This window comes from Oncorhynchus clarkii, unplaced genomic scaffold (genome assembly GCF_045791955.1).
Source record: "Oncorhynchus clarkii lewisi isolate Uvic-CL-2024 unplaced genomic scaffold, UVic_Ocla_1.0 unplaced_contig_12414_pilon_pilon, whole genome shotgun sequence".
Classification (NCBI taxonomy): Eukaryota; Metazoa; Chordata; class Actinopteri; order Salmoniformes; family Salmonidae; genus Oncorhynchus; species Oncorhynchus clarkii.
The window spans coordinates 185,678-207,131 of record NW_027261011.1 but is presented as its reverse complement, the minus strand read 5'-3'; the positions used below and the strand labels follow the sequence as shown (position 1 = coordinate 207,131).

The window sequence follows — 21,454 nt, the reverse complement described above, 5'->3', positions numbered from 1 at the left end:
TACACACACACTACACACTATACACTACACTACACTAGAGAGACAGAACTGAAGTGCTGCTTAAACAGAAGGACAAGGACTGTACCCAGGTACACACACACACACACTATACACTACACTATACTACACACTATACTACACTACACACTATACTACACACTACACTATACTACACACTACACACTATACTTCACACTATACACTACACACAATACACTACACTATATGCTAGAGTGCCTTGCGAAAGTATTCGGCCCCCTTGAACTTTGCGACCTTTTGCCACATTTCAGGCTTCAAACATAAAGATATAAAACTGTATTTTTTTGTGAAGAATCAACAACAAGTGGGACACAATCATGAAGTGGAACGACATTTATTGGATATTTCAAACTTTTTTAACAAATCAAAAACTGACAAATTGGGCGTGCAAAATTATTCAGCCCCTTTACTTTCAGTGCAGCAAACTCTCTCCAGAAGTTCAGTGAGGATCTCTGAATGATCCAATGTTGACCTAAATGACTAGTGATGATAAATACAATCCACCTGTGTGTAATCAAGTCTCTGTATAAATGCACCTGCACTGTGAAAGTCTCAGAGGTCCGTTAAAAGCGCAGAGAGCATCATGAAGAACAAGGAACACACCAGGCAGGTCCGAGATACTGTTGTGAAGAAGTTTAAAGCCAGATTTGGATACAAAAAGATTTCCCAAGCTTTAAACATCCCAAGGAGCACTGTGCAAGCGATAATATTGAAATGGAAGGAGTATCAGACCACTGCAAATCTACCAAGACCTGGCCGTCCCTCTAAACTTTCAGCTCATACAAGGAGAAGATGCAGCCAAGAGGCCCATGATCACTCTGGATGAACTGCAGAGATCTACAGCTGAGGTGGGAGACTCTGTCCATAGGACAACAATCAGTCGTATATTGCACAAATCTGGCCTTTATGGAAGAGTGGCAAGAAGAAAGCCATTTCTTAAAGATATCCATAAAAAGTGTCGTTTAAAGTTTGCCACAAGCCACCTGGGAGACACACCAAACATGTGGAAGAAGGTGCTCTGGTCAGATGAAACCAAAATTGAACTTTTTGGCAACGATGCAAAACGTTATGTTTGGCGTAAAAGCAACACAGCTGAACACACCATCCCCACTGTCAAACATGGTGGTGGCAGCATCATGGTTTGGGCCTGCATTTCTTCAGCAGGGACAGGGAAGATGGTTAAAATTGATGGGAAGATGGATGGAGCCAAATACAGGACCATTCTGGAAGAAAACCTGATGGAGTCTGCAAAAGACCTGAGACTGGGACGGAGATTTGTCTTCCAACAAGACAATGATCCAAAACATAAAGCAAAATCTACAATGGAATGGTTCAAAAATAAACATATCCAGGTGTTAGAATGGCCAAGTCAAAGTCCAGACCTGAATCCAATCGAGAATCTGTGGAAAGAACTGAAAACTGCTGTTCACAAATGCTCTCCATCCAACCTCACTGAGCTCGAGCTGTTTTGCAAGGAGGAATGGGAAAACATTTCAGTCTCTCGATGTGCAAAACTGATAGAGACATACCCCAAGCGACTTACAGCTGTAATCGCAGCAAAAGGTGGCGCTACAAAGTATTAACTTAAGGGGGCTGAATAATTTTGCACGCCCAATTTTTCAGTTTTTGATTTGTTAAAAAGTTTGAAATATCCAATAAATGTCGTTCCACTTCATGATTGTGTCCCACTTGTTGTTGATTCTTCACAAAAAAATACAGTTTTATATCTTTATGTTTGAAGCCTGAAATGTGGCAAAAGGTCGCAAAGTTCAAGGGGGCCGAATACTTTCGCAAGGCACTGTATACTACACACTACACACTATACTACACACTACACTATACTACACTATACACTACACTATACACTACACACTATACTGCACTGCACTACACTATACTACACACTATACTACACACTATACTATACTACACTACATTATACACTACACACTATACACTATACTACACTATACTACACTGCACTACACTACACACTATACTACACACTATACTACACACTACTACACACTATACTATACACTACACACTATACTACACTATACACTACACTATACACACACTACCCTGCACTCACGACACACACACAGCCCTATCCACAAACACTCACACCACACACACACTGCACTCACCACACACACACTGCACTCACCACACACACACCGCCCTATCCACAAACACTCACCACACACACACCGCACTCGCCACAAATGGCGCAGGAGGATAATTTTTTTAACTTATTTTGTACATAATGTTTCTGCGACCGTCTCTTATGACCGAAAATAACTTCAGGACATCAGAACAGAGATTACTCACCTCGTACTGGAAGAATATTTCATCTTTAACGAGTCGGATGTGAACGATTTACCGCTGAGACCAGACCAAATCCCTGTCATTCGCATGAAGAAAGGAGGGAACGCAGGTCCGGGTGCCTTGTGAGAATTCGTAAGCGAGTGGGTAACCTGCCTCTACCATCCGTTCTATTGGCCGTGCAATCATTGGAGAATAAACTGGATGAGCTCCGTTCGAGACTCTCCTACCAACGTGACATTAAAAACTAATATCTTATGATTCCCAGAGTCTGTGGCTGAATGACGACATGGATAACATACAGCTGCCTCTGGTACGACGAGGGGTGGTGGTCTGTGTCTGTTTGTCAATAACAGCTGGTGCACAAAATCTAATATTAGTATTTCATGATAAGCTGTAGACCACACTATTTATCAAGTGAGGTTTCATCTATATTTTTCATAGCTGTCTTATTTCAAAATTCAAAAGGCACTCGCACATCTGAGCAATCTTTTTTTGCAGGTGCCATGGTAACAGTTGAACAAGATGAAGGAAACCGCACACTTCTCTTGATAGTCTCACTGATCTTTAACCTCTCTAGGGTGCGCTAGCGTCCCACCTCGTCAACGGCCAGTGAAACTGCAGGGTGCCAAATTCAAAACAACAGAAATCCCATAATTTAAAATTCCTCAAAACATACTTGCACCATTTTAAAGATACACTTGTTGTAAATCCAGCTGCAGTGACTGATTTCAAAAACGCTTTACAACGAAAGCACAGCAAACGATCATGTTAGGTCTGCACCAAGTCACAGAAAAACACTGCCATTTTTCCAGCCAAAGAGAGGCGTCACAAAAAGCAGAAATAGAGATAAAATGAATCACTAACCTTTTATGATCTTCATCAGATGACTCTCATAGGACTTCATGTTACACAATACATGTATGTTTTGTTCGGTGAAGTTCATATTTAGATCCAAAAAATCTGAGTTTACATTGGCGTCTTACGTTCAGTAGTTCCAAAACATGCGGTGATATTGCAGAGAACCACATCAATTTACAGAAATACTCATAATGAACATTGCTAAAAGATACAAGTGTTATGCATGGAATTTTAGATGCACTTCTCCTTAATACAACCGCTGTGTCAGATTTTAAAAAAACTTTACGGAAAAAGCACACCATGCAATAATCACCATGCACTCAGAGACCAAAACAACCCAAACAGATATCCGCCATGTTGTGTAGTCAACAGAAGTCAGAAATGGCATTATAAATATTCACTTACCTTTGATGATCTTCATCAGAATGCACTCCCAGTAATCCCAGTTCCACAATAAATGTTTGTTTTGTTCGATAATGTCCATCATTTATGTCCAAATACCTCCTTTTTGTTCGTGTGTTTAGCCCAGTAATCAAAATTCATGAGGCGCGATCACTAGATGCAGACGACAAAGTCAAAAAGTTCCATTACAGTCCGTAGAAACATGTCAAACGATGTATAGAATCCATCTTTAGGATGTGTTTAACATAAATCTTCATTAATGTTCCAACTGGAGAATTTCTTTGTCTGTAGAATTGCAATGGAACGCAGCTAACTCTCACGGGAGCGCGTGAGACTGAGCTCATGGCACTCTGCCAGACCACTGACTCAAAGAGCCCTCATTCCCCCCTCCTTCACAGTAGAAGCATCAAACAAGGATCTAAAGACTGTTGACATCTAGTGGAAGCCTTAGGAAGTGCAATATGACCCCACTGTGTATTCGATAGGCAATGAGTTGAAAAACTACAAACCTCAGATTTCCCACTTCCTGGTTGGATTTTTTTCACAGGTTTTTTCCTGCCATATGAGTTCTGTTATATTCACAGACATCATTCAAACAGTTTTAGAAACTTCAGTGTTTTCCATCCACATGTACTAATAATATGCATATTCTAGCTTTTATGGCTGAGTACCAGGCAGTTTAATTTGGGCACGCTTTTCATCCAAAATTCCCAATGCTGCCCCCTACCCTAGAGAAGTTAATAAGCTTACGTATCGGCCTCACGGCCTTCGTCAAAAGCCTTCATAGCTGTCTTATTTACCACCACAAACCGATGATGCCACTAAGACCACACTCGATGAGAAGTATACGGCTAAACAGGATAATGCTCATCCAGAGGCGGCGCTCCTAGTGGCCGGGGACTTTAATGCAGGAAAACTAAAATCCGTTTAACCTAATTTCTACCAGAATGTTACATGTGCAACAGAGACATGTACAAAGCTCTCCTTCGCCCTCCATTTGGAAAATCTGACCAAAATTCTATCCTCCTGATTCCTGTTTACAAGCAAAACTAAAGCAGGAAGTACCAATGACTCACTCAATACGGAAGTGGTCAGATGACGCAGATGCTACACTACAGGACTGTTTTGCTAGCAAAGGCTGGAATATGTTGCGGGATTCATCCGATGTCATTGAGGAGTACACCAGATCAATCATCAATAAGTGCATCAATGACAACGTACATACCCCAACCAGAAGCCATGGATTACAGACAACAGCCGCACTGAGCTAAAGGGTGGAGCTGCCGCTTTCAAGGAGCAGGACTCTAACCCAGAAGTTTACAAGAAATCTCACTACGCCCTCCGACAAACCACCAAACAGGAAAAGCATCAATACAGGACTAAGATTGAATCGTACTTTACCGGCTCCGACACTCGTCAGATATGGCAGGGCTTGCAAACTATTACAAAGTGAAGCCCAGCCATGAGCTGAGTGTAGCAGATGAGCTAAATTACTTCTATGCTCGCTTTGAGGCAAGCAACAATGAAGCATGCATGAGAGCATCAGCTGTTCCGGACGACTGTGTGATCATGCTCTTCTCGTATCCGATGTGAGTAAGACCTTTAAACAGGTCAATATTCACAAGGCCCAGACAGATTACCAGGACGTGTACTCGGAGCATGCGCTAACCAACAACACTCTCTCTCTGTGTCTAACAGCTCTCTCTCTCTATCTCTCTCTCTGTCTACCAGCTCTCTCTCTCTCTGTGTCTAACAGCTCTCTCTCGCTCTCGCTCGCTCTCTCTCTATCTCTCTCTGTCTACCAGCTCTCTCTCTCTCTCTCTCTCTGTGTCTAACAGCTTTCTCTCGCTCTCGCTCGCTCTCTCTCTATCTCTCTCTCTCTCTCTGTCTACCAGCTCTCTCTCTCTCTCTCTCTCTCTCTGTCTAACAGCTCTCGCTCTCTCTCTATCTCTCTCTCTGTCTACCAGCTCTCTCTCTCTTTGTCTAACAGCTCTCGCTCTCTCGCTCTCTCTCTCTCGCTCTCTCTCTCTCTCTCTCTCTCTCTCTCTCGCTCTCTCTCTCTCTCTCTCTGTGTCTAACAGCTCTCTCTCTCGCTCTCTCTCTCGCTCTCTCTCTCTCTCTCTCTCTCTCTCTCTCTCTCTCTGTGTCTAACAGCTCTCTCTCTCTCTGTGTCTAACAGCTCTCTCTCGCTCTCTCTAACAGCTCGCTCTCTAACAGCTCGCTCTCTCTTTGTCTAACAGCTCTCTCTCTCTCTCTGTCTAACAGCTCTCTCTCTCTCTCTGTCTAACAGCTCTCTCTCTCTCTCTGTCTAACAGCTCTCTCTCTCTCTCTCTCTCTCTCTCTCTCTCTATCTCTCTCTCTCTCGCTCTGTCTAACAGCTCTCTCTCTGTGTGTGTGCTGTGTCTATGGTGTTTGTTTAGCTGGCTAAGGATGGCGAGGCGCTGAAGGCTCAGGTGACGTCTCTTCTGGGTGAGCTGAGAGAGAGACAGAGCTGTCTGGACCAGAGTCAGCAGGACCGCAACATACTGGACGACAAGTATGATAACATGTTTGTGTGTTAACGCTCAGAACATTGCCTAGGGTTAGGGTAACCCCTGTTACCATGGGCTCTAAACTAGGCTTCAGCCATCTCAGGGAGCTCACACCTTGTAGTATGCAGACAATCCAGGTCTCAAACCCCTGTTTAGACTGTTACTGCCACCGTGGACTGTAAGCTAGGTTCAGGACTGTTACTGCCACTGTGGACTGTAAGCTAGGTTCAGGACTGTTACTGCCACCGTGGACTGTAAGCTAGGTTCAGGACTGTTACTGCCACTGTGGACTGTAAGCTAGGTTCAGGACTGTTACTGCCACTGTGGACTGTAAGCTAGGTTCAGGACTGTTACTGCCACCGTGGACTGTAAGCTAGGTTCAGGACTGTTACTGCCACTGTGGACTGTAAGCTAGGTTCAGGACTGTTACTGCCACCGTGGACTGTAAGCTAGGTTCAGGACTGTTACTGCCACTGTGGACTGTAAGCTAGGTTCAGGACTGTTACTGCCACTGTGGACTGTAAGCTAGGTTCAGGACTGTTACTGCCACCGTGAACTGTAAGCTAGGTTCAGGACTGTTACTGCCACTGTGGACTGTAAGCTAGGTTCAGGACTGTTACTGCCACCGTGGACTGTAAGCTGGGTTCAGGACTGTTACTGCCACGTGGACTGTAAGCTAGGTTCAGGACTGTTACTGCCACCGTGGACTGTAAGCTAGGTTCAGGACTGTTACTGTAAGCTAGGTTCAGGACTGTTACTGCCACCGTGGACTGTAAGCTAGGTTCAGGACTGTTACTGCCACCGTGGACTGTAAGCTAGGTTCAGGACTGTTACTGCCACCGTGGACTGTAATGGAGGTTTTGTAAGGCCGTTAGGTTAGGAAGGATGTGGTGGTCTGGCAGGAGACAAGGGAAACACATTAAGAACACAACAAAGGTGCAGACATGACAAAGTAGTAGCATCTAATTAACAGGAATATGGGTTTAACACTAGACGGCTGAGGTGGGGGTTTGCCACTAGACGGCTGAGGTGGGGGTTTGCCACTAGGCGGCTGAGGATGGGGGTTTGCCACTAGGCGGCTGAGGAGGGGGGTTTGCCACTAGGCGGCTGAGGATGGGGGTTTGCCACTAGGCGGCTGAGGATGGGGGTTTGCCACTAGGCGGCTGAGGATGGGGGTTTGCCACTAGGCGGCTGAGGATGGGGGTTTGCCACTAGGCGGCTGAGGATGGGGGTTTGCCACTAGGCGGCTGAGGATGGGGGTTTGCCACTAGGCGGCTGAGGATGGGGGTTTGCCACTAGGCGGCTAAGGATGGGGGTTTGCCACTAGGCGGCTGAGGATGGGGGTTTGCCACTAGGCGGCTGAGGATGGGGGTTTGCCACTAGGCGGCTGAGGTGGGGGTTTGCCACTAGGCGGCTGAGGTGGGGGTTTGCCACTAGGCGGCTGAGGTGGGGGTTTGCCACTAGGCGGCTGAGGTGGGGGTTTGCCACTAGGCGGCTGAGGTGGGGGTCTGCCACATATATTATTTAGGATTATTTAGGATTTCTCCAAAAGTATAACAAAAGGCCCTTCATCATATCACTCACAATTTAAGGAGAGGGCTGCCTCATGGCCTCACAAAGCATGAACTGAACTGGACAGAGCGAGAGGTGATTAGGGTGTGGGAACAGGTGTGGAGGGAAGGGGTGTGGCCTAGGGGGAGTCCTGTCAGAGGGAAGGGGTGTGGCCTAGGGGAGTCTTGTCAGAGGGAAGGGGTGTGGCCTAAGGGGAGTCTTGTCAGAGGGAAGGGGTGTGGCCTAGGGGGAGTCTTGTCAGAGGGAAGGGTTGTGGCCTAGGGAAGTCCTGTCAGAGGGCTGTGACCCTTCACAAGTGTTTGTGTTTATAATATGATGTGTGTGCAGGCTGAGCAGTACTCGGGAGGCGTTGGCAGCATCAGAGAGAGAGATGGAACAACAGAGGAAGCAGCACTCTGTGACGGTAGACAAACTACTGCTGCAGACACACAACCTAGAGACCGCCCTGAAGACTGACCGCCTGGTTATTACTGAGGAGAGGTACACACACAACCTAGAGACTGACTGCCTGGTTATTACTGAAGAGAGGTGTACACACACACACACAGAACCTAGAGACTGACCTCACCATTCCATATTTCCACCATACCATTGTATCACCATACCATATTATCACCATACTGAGAGACCATATTATCACCATACTGAGACATCACCATACCATATTATCACCATACCATATTATCACCATACTGAGAGACCTCGCCATACCATATTATCACCATACTGAGGGACCTCACCATACCATATCATCACCATACCATATTATCATCATACCATATTATCACCGTACTGAGAGACCTCACCATACCATATTATCACCGTACTGAGAGACCTCACCATACCATATTATCACCATACCATATTATCACCATACCATATTATCACCATACCATATTATCACCATACCATATTATCACCGTACTGAGAGATATCACCATACCATATTATCACCGTACTGAGAGACATCACCATACTATATTATCACCATAACATATTATCACCATACCATATCACTATACTGAGAGACCTCACCATACCATATTATCACCCTACCATATCAGCATACTGAGAGACATCACCATACCATATTATCTATCACCCTACCATATTATCACCCTACCATATCACCATACGGAGAGACATCACCATACCATATTATCACCCTACCATATCACCATACTGAGAGACATCACCATACCATATTATCACCCTACCATATTAATAACATACCATATTTTCACCATACTGAGAGACCTCACCATAATATATTATCACCATACCATATTATCACCATACCATATTATCACCATACTGAGAGACATCACCATACCATATTATCACCATACCATATTATCACCATACCATATTATCACTGTACTGAGAGACATCATCATACCATATTATCACCGTACTGAGAGACATCACCATACCATATTATCACCATACCATATCACTATACTGAGAGACCTCACCATACCATATTATCACCCTACCATATCACCATACTGAGAGACATCACCATACCATATTATCACCCTACCATATCACCATACTGAGAGACATCACCATACCATATTATCACCCTACCATATTATCATCATACCATATTTTCACCATACTGAGAGACCTCACCATAATATATTATCACCATACCATATTATCACCATACCATATTATCACCATACCATATTATCACCGTACTGAGAGACATCACCATACCATATTATCACCGTACTGAGAGACATCACCATACCATATTATCACCATACCATATCACTATACTGAGAGACCTCACCATACCATATTATCACCCTACCATATCACCATACTGAGAGACATCACCATACCATATTATCACCATACCATATTATCACCATACTGAGAGACATCACCATACCATATTATCACCATACCATATTATCACCATACTAAGAGACCTCACCATACCATATTGTCACCACCCTGAGACCTCACCATACCATATTATCACCATACTGAGACACCTCACCAGACCATATTATCACCATACAGAGAGACCTCACCATACCATATTATCACCATACTGAGAGACCATACCATATTATCACCATACCATATTATCATCATACTGAGACACCTCACCAGACCATATTATCACCATACAGAGAGACCTCACCATACCATATTATCACCATACCATATTATCACCATATTATCACCATACCATATTATCATCATACCATATTATCACCATACTGAGAGACATCACCATACCATATTATCACCATACTGAGGGACCTCACCATACCATATTATCACCATACCATATTATCACCATACCATATTATCATCATACCATATTATCACCATACTGAGGGACCTCACCATACCATATTATCACCAAACTGAGACACCTCACCATACCATATTATCACCATACCATATTATCATCATACCATATTATCACCATACTGAGAGACATCACCATACCATATTATCACCATACTGAGGGACCTCACCATACCATATTATCACCATACTATATTATCACCATACCATATTATCACCATACTGAGAGACCTCACCATACCATATTATCACCATACTGAGAGACCTCACCATACCATATTATCACCATACAGAGAGACCTCACCATACCATATTATCACCATACTGAGACCTCACCATACCATATTATCACCCTACCATATTATCACCATACTGAGACCTCACCAGACCATTTTATCACCATACAGAGAGACGTCATCATACCATATTATCACCATACTGAGAGACCATACCATATTATCACCATACCATATTATCACCATACTGAGACACCTCACCAGACCATATTATCACCATACAGAGAGACCTCACCATACCATATTATCACCATACCATATTATCATCATACTGAGAGACCTCACCATACCATATTATCACCATACTGAGGGACCTCACCATACCATATTATCACCATACCATATTATCATCATACCATATTATCACCATACTGAGGGACCTCACCATACCATATTATCACTATACTGAGACACCTCACCATACCATATTATCACCATACAGAGAGACCTCACCATACCATTTTATCACCATACCAAATTATCACCATACTGAGAGACCTCATCGTACCATATTATCACCATACTGAGAGACCATACCATATTTTCACCATACCATATTATCATCATACCATATTATCACCATATTGAGGGACCTCACCATACCATATTATCACCATACTATATTATCACCATACCATATTATCACCATACTGAGAGACCTCACCATACCATATTATCACCCTACCATATTATCACCATACCATATTATCACCAGACCATATTATCACCATACAGAGAGACCTCACCATACCATATTATCACAATACTGAGGGACCTCACCATACCATATTATCACCATACCTTATTATCACCATACTGAGAGACTTCACTATACCATATTATCACCATACTGAGATACCATATTATCACCATACCATATTATCACCATACCATATTATCACCATACCATATTATCATCATACCATATTATCAACATACCATATTATCACCATACCTTATTATCACCATACTGAGAGACTTCACTATACCATATTATCACCATACTGAGATACCATATTATCACCATACCATATTATCACCATACTGAGGGACCTCACCATACCATATCACCATACCATATTATCACCATACTGAGAGACCTCGCCATCACCATACTGTGAGACCATACCATATTATCACCATACCATATTATCACAATACCATATTATCACCATACCGAGAGACCTCACCATACCATATTATCACCATACTGAGAGACCTCACCATACCATATTATCACCATACTGAGAGACCTCACCATACCATATTATCACCATACTGAGAGACCATACCATATTATCACCATATCATATTATCACCATACCATATTATCACCATACCATATTATCACCATACTGAGAGACCTCACCTTACCATATTATCACCATACTGAGAGACCATACCATATTATCACCATATCATATTATCACCATACCATATTATCACCATACCATATTATCACCATACTGAGAGACCTCACCTTACCATATTATCACCATACTGAGAGACCTCACCATATCATATTATCACCATACCATATTATCACCATACTGAGAGACCTCACCATACCATATTATCACCATACTGAGACCATACCATATTATCTCCTTACTGAGAGACCTCATCATACCATATTATCACCATACTGAGAGACCATACCATATTATCACCATACCATATTATCACCATACCATATTATCACCCTACCATATTATCACCCTACCATATCACCATACTGAGAGACCTCACCATACCATATTATCACCATACTGAGAGACCATACCATATTATCACCCTACCATATCACCATACTGAGAGACCTCACCATACTATATTATCACCATACTGAGAGACCTCACCATACCATATTATCACCATACTGAGAGACCTCACCATACCATATTGTCACCATACCATATTATCACCATACTGAGAGACCTCATCATACCATATTATCATCATACCATATTATCACCATACTGAGAGACCTCACCATACCATATTATCACCCTACCATATTATCACCATACCATATTATCACCATACCATATTATCACCATACTGAGAGACCTCACCATACCATTCTATCACCATACCATATTATCACCATACTGAGAGACCTCACCATACCATATTATCACCATACCATATTATCACCATACTGAGAGACCTCATCATACCATATTATCACCATACCATATTATCACAATACTAAGATTCCATGTTGGCTCACTTTTTAAGAAGATGGAAAAACAATCGGCGTCAAATATTGATTTAATATCATCTAAATACTATATAACTATTGATGACACGTACACACACACTCACCGTGGAGACAGACTTGACGTCAACACACACCAATACTGGAATAACCCTCCTCCTCTCTTCCAGGAGGAAGCTAGCCCAGCTGCAGCACGCCTACACCTGTCTGTTTAAGGACTACGACTCCAAACTCAAGACTGAGGTGTGTGTGTGTGTGTGTGTGTGTGTGTGTGTGTGTGTGTGTGTGTGTACCTGTCTGTTTAAGGACTACGACTCCAAACTAATGACTGAGGTGTGTGTGTAGGGAGGAGACATGGTTGTTCGTCTGGAGGAGGCAGAGAGAGCTTTGGCTCTGAAACAGGATCTGATTGACAAGCTGAAGGAAGAGGTGGAGCAACAGAGAGGATCTCTAGAGACCGTTCCTGTTCTGACTGCCCAGGTACACACACTCACCCCTGTTCACACTGCCCAGGTACACACACTCACCCCTGTTCACACTGCCCAGGTACACACACTCACCCCTGTTCTGACTGCCCAGGTACACACACTCACCCCTGTTGCTTTGGCTAGGGGCTGAGGGCCAGAGGCTTTTAAAGAGAAAGCAATAGCCTGCGCTATGAGTGGATTTGCCCCTATATTCAGGAGATGAGACTAGACCAGGGCTGTTCACCTCTAGCCCCCTGTTCACCTCTAGCCCCCCATTCTCTTCCAGTCCTGGAGGGCTGAAATAGGTGGCCCCTACTTATTTACCCTTCTGGTATTCATCAGGTGGCCCCCTACTTATTTACCCTTCTGGTATTCATCAGGTGGCCCCCTACTTATTTACCCTTCTGGTATTCATCAGGTGGCCCCCTACTTATTTACCCTTCTGGTATTCATCAGGTGGCCCCTACTTATTTACCCTTCTGGTATTCATCAGGTGGCCCCCTACTTATTTACCCTTCTGGTATTCATCAGGTGGCCCCCTACTTATTCACCCTTCTGGTATTCATCAGGTGGCCCCCTACTTATTTACCCTTCTGGTATTCATCAGGTGGCCCCCTACTTATTTACCCTTCTGGTATTCATCAGGTGGCCCCCTACTTATTTACCCTTCTGGTATTCATCAGGTGGCCCCCTACTTATTTACCCTTCTGGTATTCATCAGGTGGCCCCCTACTTATTTACCCTTCTGGTATTCATCAGGTGGCCCCCTACTTATTTACCCTTCTGGTATTCATCAGGTGGCCCCCTACTTATTTACCCTTCTGGTATTCATCAGGTGGCCCCCTACTTATTTACCCTTCTGGTATTCATCAGGTGGCCCCCTACTTATTTACCCTTCTGGTATTCATCAGGTGGCCCCCTACTTATTTACCCTTCTGGTATTCATCAGGTGGCCCCCTACTTATTTACCCTTCTGGTATTCATCAGGTGGCCCCCTACTTATTTACCCTTCTGGTATTCATCAGGTGGCCCCCTACTTATTCACCCTTCTGGTATTCATCAGGTGGCCCCCTACTTATTTTAGAGGACAATCCCCCAGATATGGAAGTTGTATCTGCCACCGGGAGAACAAAGGGCTTTGTGCATCCATGACTACCGGTCACAAGGTTTACAACACCTACTCATTCAAGGGTTTTTCTTTATTTGTACTATTTTCTACATTGTAGAATAATACTGAAGACATCACAACTATGAAATAACACATATGGAATCATGTAGTAACCAAAAAAGTGTTGAAATAAAATCTAAATAGATTTTATATTTTATATTTTTTAAATAGCCAACCTTTCCTTAAAACACACATGCAGGGTACTGAATTAAAGCTACACTCGTTGTGAATCTAGCCAACATGTCAGATTTTTTAAATGCTTTTTTGGCGAAAGCATGAGAAGCTATTATCTGATAGCATGCAACACCCCGAAATACCGGAAGGCGACGTAAACAAAATAATTAGCGTAGCCGACGCTACACAAAAACGCAGAAATAAAATATAAAACATTCATTACCTTTGACGAGCTTCTCTGTTGGCACTCCTATATGTCCCATAAACATCACAATTGGGTCTTTTTCCCGATTTAAATCCGTCCATGTATACCCAAAATGTCCATTTATATAGCCCGTCTGATCCATGGAAAAGCTCCGTTCCAAAACGCAACGTCATTTTTTAAAATTAAATAAGTTGCCTATAATCTTTGACAAAACACTTCAAACTACTTTTGTAACCCAACTTTAGGTATTTGTAAACGTTAATAATCGATCAAATTGATCACGGGGCGATCTGTATTCAATAGCAGCTACTCTTGAAATCATCGTCCTTTGTCTCTCTCCCATAAGTCTCTTCCTGTTTACTGGATGAAAGGAAGGGCCTATTTCTCATTCCACCAAGGATTTAAACCAATGAAAATGCCAGTACTGGCGACATCGTGTGGAAGCTGTAGGAACTGTAAACTGACCGTTATCTATTTTCTCTTGGGATAGACAATTCAGAGACTGGCGGATGAATACTTTTTTTTTGTTTTTGTGACCAGGTTTTTATTGGAATTTCGCTTGCTGTTCACGTTCTGTTATAGTCACAGACATTATTTAACCAGTTTTAGAAACTTCAGAGTGTTTTCTATCCACACATACTAATCATATGCATATACTATATTCCTGGCATGAGTAGCAGGACGTTGAAATGTTGCGTGATTTTTAACAAAATGTTGAAAAAATTCAGGGGAGCCTTAAGACATGAAGATCAGTCAATACGGAAAACTTCAACAACTTTGAAAGTTTCTTCAAGTACAGTCGCAAAAACCATCAAGCACTATGATGAAACTGTCTCTCATGAGGACCACCACAGGAAAGGAAGACCCAGAGTTACCTCTGCTGCTGCAGAGGATAAGCTCATTAGAGTTAACTGTCTCTCATGAGGACCACCACAGGAAAGGAAGACCCAGAGTTACCTCTGCTATGATGGAACTGTCTCTCATGAGGACCTCCACAGGAATGGAAGACCCAGAGTTACCTCTGCTATGATGACTGTCTCTCATGAGGACCACCACAGGAAGGGAAGACCCAGAGTTACCTCTGCTCAGAGGATAAGCTCATTAGAGTTAACTGTCTCTCATGAGGACCACCACAGGAAAGGAAGACCCAGAGTTACCTCTGCTATGATGGAACTGTCTCTCATGAGGACCTCCACAGGAATGGAAGACCCAGAGTTACCTCTGCTATGATGAAACTGTCTCTCATGAGGACCACCACAGGAAGGGAAGACCCAGAGTTACCTCTGCTCAGAGGATAAGCTCATTAGAGTTAACTGTCTCTCATGAGGACCACCACAGGAAGGGAAGACCCAGAGTTACCTCTGCTGCAGAGGATAAGCTCATTAGAGTTAACTGTCTCTCACGAGGACCACCACAGGAAAGGAAGACCCAGAGTTACCTCTGCTATGATGGAACTGTCTCTCATGAGGACCACCACAGGAAGGGAAGACCCAGAGTTACCTCTGCTATGATGGAACTGTCTCTCATGAGGACCACCACAGGAAGGGAAGACCCAGAGTTACCTCTGCTATGATGGAACTGTCTCTCATGAGGACCACCACAGGAAGGGAAGACCCAGAGTTACCTCTGCTATGATGGAACTGTCTCTCATGAGGACCACCACAGGAAAGGAAGACCCAGAGTTACCTCTGCTGCAGAGGATCAGTTCATCAGAGTTACCAGCCTCACAAATTGCAGCCCAAATGCTTCACAGACTTCAAGTAACAGCCACCTCTCAACATCAACTGTTTAGAGGAGACTGTTGTGAATCAGGCCTTCATGGTCAAATTGCTGCAAAGAAACCACTACTAAAGGACACCAATAAGAAGAAGAGACTTGCTTGGACCAAGAAACACGAGCAATGGACATTAGACCGGTGGAGATCTGTCTTTTGGTCTATAGTCCAAATTGGAGATTTTTGGTTCCAACCACTGTCTTTGTGAGACACGGTGACGGTGAACGGATGATCTCCACATGTGTATTTCCCACCGTGAAGCATGGAGGAGGAGGTGTTATGGTGATGGTTTGGGGGTGCTTTGCTGGTGACACTTTGATTTATTTAGAATTCAAGGCACACTTAATCAGCATGGCAACCACAGCATTCTGCAGCGATACGCCATCTGATCTGGTTTGGGCTTAGTGGGACCATAATTTGTTTTTCAACAGGACAATGACCCAACACACCTCCAGGCTGTGTAAGAGCAATTTGACCAAGAAGGAGAGTGATGGAGTGCTGCATCAGATAACCTGGCCTCCACAATCACCTGACCTCAACCCAATTGAGATGGTTTGAGATGAGTTGGACCACAGAGTGAAGGAGCAGCAGCCAACAAGTACTCAGCATATGTGGGAACTCCTTCAAGATGGTTGAAAAAGCATTCCAGGTGAAGCTGGTTGAGAAAATGTCAAGTTTGCAAAGCTGTCATCAAGGCAAAGGGTGGCTATTTGAAGTCTCACATATAAAATATATTTTGATTTAACACTTTTTGGTTACTACATTATTCCATATGTGTTATTTCGTAGTTTTGATGTCTTCACTATTATTATACAATGTAGAAAACAGTCAAAATAAAGAAAAACCCTTGATGAGTAGGTGTTGTAAACCTTTTGACCAGTAGTGTATCTGTGACCTTTTGACATTTGAATGATATTTGTATATTGAAATAAAGTGTGTGTGTGTGTGCGTGTGTGTGTGTGTGTGTGTGTGTGTGTGTCAGGCTGAGATCTACAAGGCAGACTTCCTAGCGGAGCGGGAGGCCAGAGAGAAGTTGAACCAGAGGAAGGAGGAGCTTCAGGACCATCTGAACAAAGCACTGGCTGAGATGGAGCGTCTGAAACAGGAGGGGACCTCACGGTAACACACACACACACACACACACACACACACGCACACTAGAATGGGATTTAGGGATTGATATAATGTAGTGCGTGTTTGTTTTTAAGGGCTCGTATGGAGGAGATGCAGCAGAGACACCTGGAGGACTTCATACCACGACCCAACATCCCCCCACAACCAGGTACACACACACACACACCAACCAACCAACCAACCAACCAGGTACACACACACATATGTATATGTATATATGTGTGTGTGTTTATGTGTATATATATATGTGTGTGTGTGTATGCAGTCGAAGTCGGAAGTTTACATACACTTGGGTTGGAGTCATTAAAACTTGTTTTTCAACCACTCCACAAATTTCTTGTTAACAAACTATAGTTTTGACAAGTCGGTTAGGACATTTACTTTGTGCATGACACAAGTCATTTTTACAACAATTATTTACAGACAGATTAGTTCACTTATAATTCACTGTATCACAATTCCAGTGGGTCAGAAGTTTACATACACTAAGTTGACTGTGCCTTTAAACAGATTGGAAAATTCCAGAAAATTATGTCATGGCTTTAGAAGCTTCTGATAGGCTAATTGACGTCATTTGAGTCAATTGGAGGTGTACCTGTGGATGTATTTCAAGGCCTACCTTCAAACTCGGTGCCTCTTTGCTTGACATCATGGGAAAATGTAAAGAAATCAGCCAAGACCTCAGAAAAAAAATTGTAGACCTCCACAAGTCTGGATCATCCTTGGGCGCAATTCCAAACGCCTGAAGGTACCACGTTCATCTGTACAAACAATAGTACGCAAGTATAAACACCATGGGACCTCGCAGCCGTCATACCGCTTAGGAAGGAGATGCGTTCTGAATGTACTTTGGTGCGAAAAGTGCAAATCAATCCCAGAACAGCAAAAGACCTTGTGAAGATGCTGGAGGAAACAGGTACAAAAGTATCTATATTCACAGTAAAACGAGTCCTATATCGACATAACCTGAAAGGCCGCTCAGCAAGGAAGAAGCCACTGCTCCAAAACCGCCATAAAAAAGCCAGACTACGGTTTGCACAAGGGGACAAAGATCGTACTTTTTGGACAAATGTCCTCTGGTCTGATGAAACAAAAATAGAACTGTTTGTCCATAATGACCATCGTTATGTTTGGAGGAAAAAGGGGGAGACTTGCAAGCCGAAGAACACCATCCCAACCGTGAAGCACGGGGGTGGCAGCATCATGTTGTGGGGGTGCTTTGCTGCAGGAGGGACTGGTGCACGTAACAAAACAGATGGGATCATGAGGGAGGAAAATTATGTGGATATATTGAAGCAACATCTCAAGACATCAGTCAGGAAGTTAAAGCTTGGTCCCAAATGGGTCTTCCAAATGGACAATGACCCCAAGCATCCTTCCAAAGTTGTGGCAAAATGGCTTAAGGACAACAAAGTCAAGGTATTGGAGTGGCCATCACAAAGCCCTGACCTCAATCATATAGAACATTTGTGGGCAGAACTGAAAAAGCATGTGTGTGAGTAAGGAGACCTACAAACCTGACTCAGTTACACCAGCTCTGTCAGGAGGAATCGGACAAAACTCACCCAACTTATTGTGGGAAGCTTATGGAAGTCTACCCGAAACGTTTGACCCAAGTTAAACAATTTGAAGGCAATGCTACCAAATACTAATTGAGTGTATGTAAACTTAAGACCCACTGGGAATGTGATGAAAGAAATAAAAGCTGAAATAAATAATTCTCTCTACTATTATTCTGACATTTCACATTCTTAAAATAAAGTGGTGATCCTAACTGACCTAAAACAGGGAATTTTTACTGGGATTAAATGTCAGGAATTGTGAGAAACTGAGTTTAAATGTATTTGGCTAAGGTAAGCTTCAGACTTCAACTGTATATATATATCTAACCTAGTAGGGGGTACTGTATGTGTGTGTGTATGTGTGTGTGTTACTTCATCCCCTTTTTGTCTTATTTTCTCTCTTTCTGTTGCATTCCCAGGGGTTGCCTTTAACACGGTTCCTCCCCCTTCCTCCTTCCGCAGCGTGGGATTGGCTGCAGGAGTGGCAGGGGGTGTCTCTGGAGGCGGGGCTGAAGAGCTTCCTGACTACCGCTGTCCAAAGTGCCAGTACCAAGCCCCCGACATGGACACACTGCAGATACATGTCATGGACTGTATCCAGTAACACACACACACACACACACACAGTCACTCACACTAGTGATGAGCGGGTCAGCTGTTTGTTCACCCACACCTGCCTGCAGTTGCTAATCACCCATCACCAACCGCCCGACTACATGTGATAAAGAGAAAGTCTGAGGTCGTTATCCGCTAATATAGAAAATACGCTGAAGGCTACAGTCAAAGCTGGCATAACGATTCTTTTTATGACCGGCCTTTTTATATAGGACTAATGTTTCTGCTTCTTACCAAAGTGTGTAGGCTATTTGTTGGTTGATGTTGAATTAGATACATGCAGCTACTCTTCTGTCATTATGTTAACCTAGAAGACAACCACTTACTCACCAGAATGTCATAAACCAATGCAATGAATGCTTCAATCTACTTGATATCGGTCAAGTTTGTTTTCTCTTAAATCTCTGCTTCTGTCACACAGGAACGGCGTTTAGGGACCGGGGAGAAAATGCAATAATCCCCCCCCCCCCCCCTAAAATACATGAACGATTTTCTGTGCAAAATTTCCAAATGAAGTCAGTTTGACCAGTTTTAAGGACATTAAAAGCTGTTAAAACAACCAAACATGTTTCTGATCAGATTTCAGTTCGGCTTGGATGCGTATTTTAACTGTCAGCTTTTATGATGCTGATAAAGACAGCACCTTTACAGACGGTCCCTAGCCGCGCATTCTCTCAAAATACTGAAAGAAAGAGAGATTTCTCCAGTCCGAGTCAAAATGTACATTTGGTGTATAATTTTACAGCAAGAAATCCTTAATTCTCCAGGAGTTCATATTAAGGCTATGTGAAAGGTTATAGACCTGTAGTTAGTTAGTCCACATTTCAGTTTCCATTCAACCCATCTGAACACCACAGTTCCCTGGACAGGTCATGGGCCTATTTGAAGTCCCCATCTTGTGACTGTCTAATTTGTACAGCGCCTCACAATCATCACACTGCTGTCATCCTCTTTAACCACGTCACTAAATCTTCCCCAAAACATTACTGTTCTGGTCCTCCCTTCTCTTTATTTTCAACTCTCCATTTCACAGCTTTTCTCTTATTGAATTCAACTCTGATATTGTCATTTAACTTTTTCTGCCCAAGTTCCCAAAAACATTTGGCAATTGTTGTGTATTTGGCACTACAGTTAGGTCCTAAAGCTGAGACTACACACTGACACCAGATACAGTTAGGTCCTAAAGCTGAGCCTGACACCTGATACAGTTAGACCAAAAAGCTGAGACTACACACTGACACCAGATATAGTTAGACCCTAAAGCTGAGACTGACACCAGATACAGTTAGACCCTAAAGCTGAGACTGACACCAGATACAGTTAGACCCTAAAGCTGAGACTGACACCAGATACAGTTAGACCCTAAAGCTGAGACTGACACCAGATACAGTTAGACCCTAAAGCTGAGACTGACACCAGGTACAGTTAGACCCTAAAGCTGAGACTGACACCAGATACAGTTAGGTCCTAAAGCTGAGACTGACACCAGATACAGTTAGGTCCTAAAGCTGAGACTGACACCAGATACAGTTAGACCCTAAAGCTGAGACTACACACTGACACCAGATATAGTTAGACCCTAAAGCTGAGACTGACACCAGATACAGTTAGACCCTAAAGCTGAGACTGACACCAGATACAGTTAGGTCCTAAAGCTGAGACTGACACCAGATACAGTTAGGTCCTAAAGCTGAGACTGACACCAGATACAGTTAGGTCCTAAAGCTGAGACTGACACCAGATACAGTTAGACCCTAAAGCTGAGACTACACAC

The 21,454-nt window shown here is 43.3% G+C and overlaps 1 protein-coding gene across 1 annotated transcript; it reads left to right on the top strand.

The window, feature by feature from the left end:
* Positions 1 to 44: 44 nt before the first annotated feature.
* Positions 45 to 20,286, top strand: LOC139403196 (NF-kappa-B essential modulator-like; the record flags this gene model as incomplete). Its single annotated transcript, XM_071146912.1, has 8 exons — positions 45 to 89; positions 6,051 to 6,166; positions 8,061 to 8,213; positions 12,752 to 12,824; positions 12,927 to 13,061; positions 17,352 to 17,488; positions 17,578 to 17,651; positions 19,485 to 20,286. Coding segments are annotated over 8 exons (918 nt in total), but the record flags the coding sequence as incomplete, so codon positions are not given.
* Positions 20,287 to 21,454: the final 1,168 nt, after the last annotated feature.